Raw genomic sequence first — 12,186 nt, 5'->3', positions numbered from 1 at the left:
ATACGTGCGATAATGCAATAAATCTTACTCATAGCCCCAGTGCATTTCTTTGTATACAATTTTATTGTTTTATCACCATTGACGCAAAAGGGTCTGTCTATTGGTGCATTCAAGGCCAAATTCGTTGAAAACAGTATTGTCTTGAAAAAAGGTTAGTTCTCAACTACGTTGTCTTACACTTACTCTATCACTATTTCAGAAAAACTTAAGTACATTATGTACGGGTCATAGAAAATTCAGAGATTCTAAATCTGTAAAATTATTTTTTAATAATAAAAATATTAATTTATGTTTATGTTTTTTATTTACTTATGAATTCATTCTCCTCAATTTTAATCAAATCTGAACTAGAACGTAATAATATTAAGTATGAGGCTTGATGATTTTACGAGACGGTTTGCTGTCCTTTGGAGATTTTACGAACCGGTACGGCATCTTCGAGGTTTTTACGAACAGGAACGCCATCCTCGAGAAATTCACGAACCGGAGCTACGCTCCGGTGCGTTCTGGTCCATTCCGAGCGCTGACAATATTGCAAACGAAACGGAGCAACAGACATTGATCCGAAATGCCGCCTCGATTCCTTCAAAGGAAGATGACGACGAGAACTTCACTCTCGAGGAGGTCGATAGAACAATGAAGATGTTCAATCCAGCTAAAGCTCCGGGACACGACAGCTTCACGGCGGATATCTGTCTCAATTCATTCTTAACTGTTCCAAGCATAGTTGTCGCTCTTTATAATGCTTGTTTGCGAATTGGTCATTTTCCAAAAATCTGGAAGGTAGCTAGAGTGGTGGTCATTCCCAAACCGGGAAAAGACGACTACGCTAACGTCTCGTCATACCGGCCCATCGGATTGCTGCCCGTGTTCGGCAAAGTACTCGAAAAATTATTTATTAATCGAGTTTCCTGGAAACTTCAGACTAAACACCTGCTCAGCGAATACCAGTACGGTTTCACCCTTCAAAAGAGTACTGAAGACGCGCTTCATGCAGCAATTGATAGAATCAGGGGGGCTAATCGCGATGGTCAGCTCGTAGTGGCGGTATCTCTTGATATCAAAGGCGCGTTTGACAACGCATATTGGCCATATCTTCTTCAACAGTTGAAATCTAAAAATTGTCCCGCTAACATTTTCAGGCTCATCAAAAACTATCTATCCGACCGAGAAATCTTCGTCGAATATGCTGGAGCATCTGCTACCAAAGAGACCTTAAAGGGATGCATATAAGGTTCGTCTTGCGGCCCTGTCCTGTGGAACATAGTTCTCGACGATCTTCTCTCTATGCCGTTTGCTGAAGGTGTACACGCACAGGCCTTTGCTGATGATGTATTGCTGATTGTGGAATCCAAAGAACTTGGTTCTCTAGAAACCATGACTAACAGCGTGTTGGAGAGCGTCGAGGCCTGGGGAAGGAAAGTCAAACTGTCTTTCTCCGCGGAGAAAACGAAGGCCTTATTCTTTACTAGGAGGCGCGTCTCTCCGCCCTCGCTGGTGATGAATGGGCAACCTCTATCTTTTTCTAGGGATTTAAACTTTTAGGGGTAGTAATCGATGACAGACTAAATTGGTCAAAGCACGCTGACAGCATCTGCAAAAGAGCAGCGGTGACTTCGCTCAAACTAGCAAGAATGGCCAAACCCACATGGGGTGTATCTTCTGAAGCTCTTCGAATTCTCTACACATGTGCTATTGAGCCTATGATCACGTATGCGGCCAGCATATGTTATGAAGCTGCCAAACGGAAAAACATAGCAAAAAAACTCAATACGGTTCAGCGAGCACTAGCGATACGAATATGCAGAGCTTACCGCACGGCTTCGCTAAATTCAACGCAAGCTCTAGCACGACTTATGCCTCTAGATTTACGTTTAAAACAAATCGCTCTCACTTACAAAGCTAAGAAGGGCGAGGAGGGCCTCGCAGGTTTTCTGCCTGACGATAGGCTTTACGAAAAACCGGTGGACAGAAGACTGCCACATCCGGCTAGACTATTTTCTGAAGTGGTTTCTTATCCTGCAACGTTTGAAAGCAGCGAATGCAATAACATGCCGATTTTCACGGATGGGAGCAAAATTGATGGCGGTACTGGTGCAGGGTTTGTGGCATACATTAATGGGGAATAGATATATTACATATTTGATCACTTACTGGCAAACTAACTAATAAACTAAACCGGTGGGTCATGGGATATGAATTTACAGCCGACCAAAAAGATAACTTCATAATATATTGTAATAATAATACGCCCACTATTGCCTACTCACACTTATGCAGGACCAGCTATCACAATATTCTGCTACGGTGTCCCTGGTCCAGCATCGGTACATGTGGGTAAAATGTGTATCGCACGATGATGGCACGTGCAAAGTGGCCTACAGATGTACTTATTATTCAGCTTCCTTATGATTTTTGAGAATCATAACTGGCAATCGCATATAGCATCTCATAATATAAACATTGCTTTGATTTTAAAGGGGCCACCCAATTTGGACCCCAGAAGTATCGTTGTATTGTACTATGACTTAGGTAGAGCCAAAACTCACATAGAGCATTAGGGTTGAGCCAAGAAACAAGAATTAAGGATGGGCAAACGGTACAAATAAAATATATAATTATTTTTACTTAACAAAGTCAATGTATTGTGGCAGGCATGTGTAACATGAATATGTAATTGAATATTAATTAAAGAATGATGGGGGGGACTGTCCCCTCGGTCTCTTAAGGTAGAGCCGCCCCTGCATGTTAGGCTTAACTATATTATAATTTATATGGAAACTTTGCTGTATATTTTTAGAATTTATTAAGTAAGTACATCATTTCCATCCTAGAGCCGGGGTGCAAAGTTATGAAACGTCTACTCTACACCTACATTACAGGTACATTTCGACAGTAACCATTCACACCATATGAACCGAAAAATCATTTTTAAACTTTTTTTCCTTATATATTATCTAATATATAATCAAATTATATTATCGACCAAGGGTACTTGATGGAATTTAAATTTAAATTCATAAATATAAATTTACCAAATATACAGGAATCTGTATTAGATGATAGTGTGTATTCACCATTGGTGGTGTTTGAAGATGCCGAAAGGCGATACTCGGATCACAAAAAATGACTCAAAAATAATGGTAAAAAACTTAAATCAATAAGAATACTTATACTTAATTAAATATTTGCTCATGCTACACTTATTCGAAAAACTTGTCTGGTTGTTCCCACAGTTTCTTGTACCTATAAGTTATAAAATTCTTCTGTTAAAGTGATTTCATTGGCCCCATCTTTTGCAGCAAAGTTTTGCCATTTCAAATAGGAGTTTTCCAGCAAAAACTTCTCTGTGTTTATGGTTTCCTATCCCTGATTTGACGCTGAACACAACCGAACGCGCGCGGGCTACTGCGGACACTCTACCCGTGCCCGTTCTCGCACCTATTCAGCATCGTACACGCCCGATCACTACGGATAAGCGCTAAGAAGTGTTGTTTTGTTACAAAGGTTTTAGGCGATCTTAACATAAATTCTGGATGAGTATTTTGTACGATTCCATACGATTTGGGTTTAGTATTTCAGGATTTGCCTTCCGACATCAATGTCTGTGGATATTGTACTATGATATTATTAATTCTTTAGGTAGATAAACAAAAGAAAAATAGTATGAACCAATTTTGACAGCATATTTTATATATTTTTTTTTCGCCTGCTTCATTTGCACCTTGCAGAAGCTGAACAAAGATGTAAGTAGTCAGATAAGGCGTTGCATGTGGTGTTATGACCCCCTTCATTTTTATTAGAGAATAGGTAGGTACAGGTTTTGGAACAAAAAATGAAAATTTTTGATTTTGGCAATTAATTTACGTTTTCAAAATTATCTATGTTTTTCCATAGACAAGGTTTTGCATACTGGCAAGGAAGCCGCCGATTCAAATGTCAATTTAATATTTCGTCAGGTTTTAGGTTATGTTTGTATTGTGAATTATGTAAAATATCTATAATATTAAACATAATTTCGTGAATTAAAAATGTCGGACACTCCGAAAGAAGATCCCAAACCCGAAGTTTCCGATAAGACAACAGAAGAAAAAAAATGGGGATACGACTTATATCCGGAAAGAAAAGGATCTTATTCACCAGGCATGTCTGGCATCCTTTCTGGCCGGGAGGGACGTGAAATGAAAGATAAAATTAAATGTGAAAGAAATGTCTTTCAAGTCACCCAAACGAGTGAGAACTTTTCTATATTTATAATTATTAAAAAAACAATTTATTTCACAATTTTCGTAAGTTCTACATCATGGAGGTATTTTTTCGACTAACTTCAAATTTTCGGGAAACTTCGGCGAAGTGAAGATTTTCTCAAAAAATATATGAATTGATTTTCCATAATAATTGGTAAGTAATTAGCTAATGACTTGTACATTTAAAAACACTAGAAAAAATTCACTTGGTCTGATTCAACTTTAAGGAAACGGCACAACGACTGATTAAGCTAAAATTGATCGATATGTAGCATTAAACCTTGTTTACATGTGTATGGATTTGCTGCTGACAGTACGTATTATCGCGACCATAAGAAAATGCATATGTAAACACATATTATCGTGTAAGTTGCAAAATTGCATGCATGGATCAAAAAAGTTCAGAAGCTTCTGAGTTTTTACGCGACTGTTGGAATTTCTGTGATATCTGCGCCTGCGCAGTAGTACGATAGAAAAAAAAAAAACAAACTACACCGCTTCATATAGCACCATACAATGACAACATCGCGTCTTGCTTACGCTTGATGAATGAGATTGGCGAAACAGTCAGCACTTTTACGTATAAACAGTTATTATCTCGATGGTTGAATTTGCACACTATTGATGCCAGTACATCCATGCACGTGTACAGTTGCTATAACATCCTGTGATTTACTGCCATTTTAATTAAGTATAATATCCACTTAGTGTTGTAAGTACAAAAAAATAATACTTACCTAAATATATTTTTCATTAGGTCCAATGGTTAAACTCATGATGGCAGCCCTAAAAAGTTCTGGATGGTGAGTAGTCATTTTATTGAAGTATTAATTTACTTATTATCTAATCTTGAGGCCATTTCTTTTTATAACTGGCATGGGTATAATACTATATTACATTGATTAACAGATATATAGATAATTTCATGTAATTGGGCCACCGGTTAATTGTGGCGGAAGCTTATTTGTACCAAATCTAAAGGAACGGATACCAAACCAAGGAACTAACAGTAATTTACATCGCTTTATTGGGACAACATTCCACGTAATTATGACAGTTAATTAAAGATCACAGTATACATTGTTATGTTACACATAATTTAATATGATGTCATCATTATCAGCCGGGGTCAATCCACTGCTGGATGAAGGCCTCCCCAAGTTTCCAACTCTCTCGGTCCTGTGTCGTTCGCTGCCACGTATTTCCGCCAAACTTTATCAGTTCGTCAATCCAGCGGCTTTTAGGACGACCCTGTTTGTCCAGCGGCCGTCCTTTCGACGAGCAATGTGCCCCGCCTATCTCCATTTTAGCTGTTTGGCAACGTCTATTACATCGCGTACTCCTGTCTGCACCTAACCCATTCGTTTCTCTTACGGTTCTTTCGCATAATGCCCAACATACACCTCTCCATGCCTTGCTGTGAGACTCTTAGCCTTTGGACATCTCTCGTGTTGAGGGTCCACGTCTCGCAGCCATAATATGATGTGATCTCATTTAATTAATATAACTTCAGTTACTGCGTTGTTTTAAACTACATACTTATCACATAATGTTTACTGTCGCGTCGGTCATACGGGCGCATACGATGGGCTCCGGGTTCAAATCCTGGGTCTGGCAAATACATATATTGTTTCTCAATTTGTGTTTGGACTCGAGACTATGGAGCTAATGGGTTGAGCAAGTGGCTAACATCCATTTCTCGTAATAACAAAATCTGAGATAACTGGTGTACCAAAATCTACCATATCGTGTCTTACAATAAGAACACGGATAACACTTGATGCATGTTTGCAGAATTAAATAGTATGCAGCTATTTATTATTTTATTTGAGAATTTATTATTCTCCTGCTTATCGTATAGAAATAAATCATTTTTTTATTTAAAGAAAAATTGTATGTGGAATTCGTTTAATTGGGCCATAATGCCCTAGTCCCGATGTGACCCAATTAAGCGGAATCGACTGTATTCCATTTACTTGATGGTGATTCAACCTCTTCGCAGTGCGGGGGGCCATACGACCCAATGACAGTAGTGTAGTAGTAGAAGTGAAACAATCACAGAGACACCGAGGTATTGAGAAAATTACATAAATTTATTAATTTATTGTGACCTTACCAGTAATCGAATCAGAGTCCCCGGATTAGAAGTGAGTGCTTTACGCATTGGACTATGAGAGTCGCAAAAGCTTTTGCACTTTTTGCTTGTGATTTCAAAAGCTGTTTAAAATAGTCAGTAGTTTTATTTGACTGTAGAAGACTTCTAGTAATGTACCTGTCATGGCGGCAAAGCGTGCTGGAGGCGTATTCTTTTAGATGCGACTCCTTTTCTTCTTCACAATAAACCAAAATTTTACTAATAATAATTGTAACATCACTCCTGATCATTTTGAACATATTTTTATTATAAAAAACGTTGAATTACGTAAATTGAGAGATCCGTACACCACAGGAATGCAAAATGAATGGAAATTTTGGGGCGTTCCTCATTTGAAAACGGAAGTGCGATTAACTGCACCGGAGGGGATTATTAGTTCACAGTTTTAACTCATGGACAAGAAGTTCTTGTTCGACAGTAGGTAACATTAGTGTCCAAAATTTGGACCCCTTTGGTGTTAATAAAAGGAACCCTATTGTAAGCGGTAACATTCCTGACAACTGAATTCAAGTAAAACTTTTTATATTTCAATAATAACAACATAATGTTAAGTTAAGGGGGATGCTTATACTATCAGAGGCGAAAAGAGGCACCTAATGGAAAAATACGAAGCTTGCAATTTGAGATTTTTTTTGATAATTTACAATTTCAACTGTAGTAATTAATAAATATGTATCTGAAAACACTAAAAAGATTTTTTATTTTTTTTTAAATTTAAAGATAAACTGGCAATTGTAAAAAAATGTAATAAGTGGCGGCTCGTCCATATGCACTGCGGAACTGCAGCACCCCCAATCAAATTGAGAAAAATGTAAAAATACATAAATTAATGTATATTATATGAAAATATCATTATTATTTACATACATCCAATGTCCAATAATATTATCATACACCGCGGTAGGTACTTGATTTTGCACAGTACCGTTTCCGATAGAATTTGCTCGAGTTGATGAAGGGGGGCGTGGGGAGCGGGGCTCGTCATCATCAGTACTGCGGGTCAGACAGTCCGATTTCAGTATTTCGCCCATAGATGAATTCACCGTTTCAGCATCGCACGTGAGCACGCCCACGACAGCTATATAGCTATAATGATTTATTAACATTGTTAAAAATTATTTCTGCAAGCAATTTATGCAAAGTTCTTTATTTTAATTATTAATATAATTAATAATTTATATTTAATTTCGATGTTAATAGTAAAACATAATCCAAATAAACATTGTTTTTTATTTTTAATCAACCGCAGCACCCCTAAACATCTTATCCACGAGCCGCCACTGCTTATATGTACTTAATTGTTAATTCTTTTGCGGTATCTTGAATTATATTATTCTTAACACAAATTTTATATAGCCATGAATAAAAATGGTTTATATTATGATCTATCCATTTTGGAATAATATTAAAAACAATTATTGCTTTATAGTCAATTGTCGATGTTTTATTAAAATTGTACAAAATACTTGATTAGATGTGCTGACAATTCTTTTTCTTTTATTTCAGTCCAATCGATATTAGAAGACATATATCATGTGAATATTGTGATATATCTGTCACGGGAGGATATGATCCAAAACTAAATCAAGTGAGTCTTATTTTATTATTTTAACAATTGAGTCTATTTCTCGTTTGTTACTCCTTGGCGCTACACATCCCATGGTAGAATCTGGCCTCCTCTATTTGATTATATGACTAATCTCCACTAAAACTTGTCTGTCACAGTTGTACACCATATTGCTACAGACTGTATGAATCATTTAATTTAAACATTTCATGTTTCAAAAACGTATTTTATGGATTTTTTTTAGATTGTTGTTTGCCAGAATGGGTGTCGAAATCAGTCCATGATCCAAGGAGTGTTGGCCCATGAGATGATCCACATGTTTGATTACTGCAGAAATAAAGTGGATTTTACTAATACGGAGCACCTCGCTTGCACCGAAATCAGAGCGGCCAACTTGACTCATTGTTCATTCTTTAGCGCAATGTCGCAGGGAGACGCTTCCTTCACTAAGATAAAGAAAGCTCATCAGGTGAGTGATTGATTGCTATTGAATTCAACTGGGTATCTTATATATTTTTGTATTAAGCAAAACATTAAACGTTGTTTACGCAGTATTAATTTTTTAATTAATACTTCGTTTACACATGCATGGATTTACTGTTGACAGTAAGTATTTTCGCAGCCATAACAAGAAATTGTATGGGTAAACATGTATTATCCTGCAGTTGCAAGCTTGCAAGCATGGATTATAAAAGTTTGGAAGCTTCTGAATTTTCATGCGACAGTAGGGGTTTTTTTGATCTGTGCCTGCGCAGTAGAACAATAGCGGCCAACCTTCCGGCAAATAAATGAACTATACTCATTTTAAGGTTAACCGATCTTCACTACCTGTCAAATAGTACCATAAAGTGACAACATCGTGTCTCGCTTTCTCTTAAAGAATGAGATTGGAGAGACTGCCAGCACTTTTACGTGTAAACAGTTATTGTCATGATAGTTTAAAATACGCACTATTGCTGCCAGTAAATCCATGCACGTGTACAGGCACAAACTCAATGACAGAACAAAACAAGGTGGCACCCAAAATGTAAATTTTCTATAATCATGGTTTGATTTGATTGATTCTTAGTTTAGACATGTATTTTTATATTTTGTAATTTAATTATAAAATACAAGGGGGCTTCTAGTGTGGAAGCAGTTGTCAAATTTATTATCATACCATTCTATTTTTAAAATACAGCTCTTTCATAATATAATATTGTTTATATTCCATTTCAAGTATGCCTAAATAATTACATAAAAATTAAATTTTGTCTATGAATGTGTTACAGGACTGTGTAAAAACAAAAGCAGTTTATTCAGTATTAGCTGTAAGGAAGATTAGCATGGACGACGCATACGCAGTTGTGAATAAAGTGTTCCCCCAGTGTTATGCAGACTTAGAACCTATCGGTAGACGCATTCGACGTAATTCCAGAGACATGGAGAAGGCCTACATTGAAGGTCCTATGTATGGCTATGAATAATATTAAGTTTCAAATGTTGGTGTCTAATTTAAATAAGCGTTTTTACTGGTTTTTAGTCTAATAGATTACTCCAAACACGAGATAAATGAGATGAGATTATTACTATATTTTTACTAAGACAATTTCTAACTCGGTTTACTTTTTTGCTACCAAATAATTATACATAATATTATGTATCAGGCCTTTTTTTTTTTAAATAATAGGTGCCGGAAATCACTTGTCAAGCTTTTTACTAAAGAAAATTATATCCAAATATCATTTAAATTAAATTTAAAGAAGCTTTTCCTATGCAACAAAGCGCATAAAAAATTAAAGTTTTTAATTTTTTTTATTTCAGACATGTCAAATCTAAAGTTATAGGTATATTACTAGAGTTGTAAAAAATAAAATTGTAAAAGCATATACATGAATAAAAGTTTATAGTGATTTACAAAGTTTTGTCCAATTCTGTCAAAGGTGGTTTGACGAGTTTGATGAACAACAGTGCCGAAACTGTTTTTTTCTTCAATAAAGCTCATATATTTTGACATTTTGACGAATTATATAAATATGGAATTGTAATCATGTAAGCATAAACATTATTTCGTCTGATTGCTTTTGAAACATTAAAAATACGCTGAAAAAAGCTACCGGAATGCCGTTCCACCACGTTACATAACAAAAAAGCTCTGCATATTACGTATGTATATAATGAAATTATGTTTCTATGAAGTGAGTTTTATTCCTTCAAATGCATTTTTAGTGTGTAATAGACATTGCAGGTACATACCTATTTAAATACCTATTATCCATATGAAAATTGTGAAGAAACTACACATATAAACAATCAGTGTATTTGATGATATGTATTATAGTTTATTTAATACCATTTACTTATTATATTATTAATGTTTATTCTTGGTATTGATTTGAGTAGGTAATGGAGATAATAGTTAGATAAATAAAAATATAAAATTGTTACTGAAGATTTTTTGTTTTACTATGTTTTAATAAATTAATATAATAATATTTAATTATAACAATTTCCCAGTTATCAGAAAGTCAGAGAATCAACTCCACTATATCAAATAATTTTTAGTTTACCTGATCACTGCCAGACCCGAGTTAACTCGTCAAAGCATGTATGTCGCGTCAGGCCATGAACGAGTTAACTTGTGCGTTCTTGTAAACGTCATAACTTCTGAATAATAATGTTTGTGTATATTTTCTAAACAATATTTATCATTTCAATGTGAAAATATTCACGATAAACTCGAGAAACATGTTGATTTGGTAAGTTTTCACAAATATTTATCATTCTGTTCCTATTTCATATTTTTAAAGGGATTATTTTATTCCAAAAATAGCTGGCCTACAATTTTCCACTAAGTAAAAGTTAACTAGCAGTAAAATTGTATGATAATGTAATGACATCTAGAGGCGATTTCATATATGTAGCTCATGTGACTCATTCTAACAAAAAGTGTCCACGGGAGAGGAGCTAACTAAAAAATAAAGACTGATTAATAAATATATATTAATACAAATATAAAACGTTGTTGAAGAGGCCGGACTCGACAAGGGTTGTAGTGCCAAACATAATTATTTACTGACTGAGCTACCGACTCAAGTGCGCCAGAATCTCACTCAGGACAAGATTTTTACTACGATTTTTCTAATATTATGTAGATAGGTTTTCGAAGTCTTTCCATGTTAGGTATATATTAATTTATCTAACTTCCCTAACCATTCAGTGTTAAATGTGCTTTATGACTCAAATACATTATAATAAATGAGAATATACGTAACGTTATCTTCTGTCTTCTTTTTTCATACACATTTTTTAAATGAAAAACAGAGTTGGAGTGTCTATCCGCGGTGGCCAAGCCTTTGAAGCCATGTGCTACAGGTTTGATTCTGCAGTTGGTCCAAAAATATATTGTTTTTTAATGTATGTTTGAGTTAACCTTCTCTTTATGATACTAATAAATTTCATCTATTCTGGTGATGTCACCTTAGGTTACCGTATTGACAATATTGCAGTAAGTAAAGAGAAAATGCCTATTTTGCCAACATAAATAAGTCTAATAAGGTTTCATCATCAAAACTTAATTATCATCAAACGAGTATTTCTATACATTTTTACAGTCTATAAGTCATAATACTACCTTGATATCACCCCTTACTTTCACATCTCTTTTTCACAATTGGGTATGTCTCTATTTGTCGCATACACTTTTAGATCTACCTCTTTTGTTCGTAATGCGACGCTCTGCAATGTGAATTTATAATTTATGACAAGTAAATTAAATCTGACAGCTATCTATCAATTATACATATTTACTAGATAATGCTATTGATTTTCAAAATAGTAACATTTTAATTAGATGCGATATTGATTATTCCAGACATAGCCGAAATATGAAGATGACGATATTTGCAGTTCATTGCTGTTAACAATGACTTCACGTAGAAGAAGTGTCTAAATATAACTTAGACTCTTAGCAGGCCCATATGATTCCGCTTAGGAACGCAAATGGTAATTTACTTTATAGCGCCTGTACACGAACATGGATTTGCTTGCACCAATAATGTGTATTTTAAACTATCACGATAATAACTGTTTACACGTAAAAGTGCTGACTGTCTCGCCAATCTCATTCTTCAAGAGTAAGCGAGACACGATCTTATCATTTTATGATACTATTTGACAGGTCGTGAAAATCGGTTAATCTCAAAATGTGTCTGCGTGGTGTAGTTCGTAATTAACGG

The 12,186-nt window shown here is 35.3% G+C and overlaps 1 protein-coding gene across 1 annotated transcript; it reads left to right on the top strand.

The window, feature by feature from the left end:
* The first annotated feature begins 3,893 nt into the window (after nucleotides 1-3,893).
* On the top strand, nucleotides 3,894-10,400 carry LOC147064481 (mitochondrial inner membrane protease ATP23 homolog). The gene is made up of 5 exons (XM_085957661.1): nucleotides 3,894-4,233; nucleotides 5,005-5,050; nucleotides 7,909-7,990; nucleotides 8,214-8,438; nucleotides 9,241-10,400. The coding sequence occupies exons 1-5, from the start codon at nucleotides 4,032-4,034 to the stop codon at nucleotides 9,433-9,435; spliced, it is 750 nt and encodes a 249-aa protein (XP_085813787.1). The 5' UTR covers nucleotides 3,894-4,031; the 3' UTR covers nucleotides 9,436-10,400.
* The last annotated feature ends 1,786 nt before the right edge of the window (nucleotides 10,401-12,186 follow it).

The sequence above is a fragment of the Rhyacophila brunnea genome, unplaced genomic scaffold (genome assembly GCF_057557595.1).
Source record: "Rhyacophila brunnea isolate RB1 unplaced genomic scaffold, BYU_Rbru_1.0 scaffold_7, whole genome shotgun sequence".
Lineage (NCBI taxonomy): Eukaryota > Metazoa > Arthropoda > Insecta > Trichoptera > Rhyacophilidae > Rhyacophila > Rhyacophila brunnea.
The sequence above is the reverse complement of the archived record's forward strand: the minus strand, read 5'-3'. Positions and strand labels throughout refer to the sequence as shown.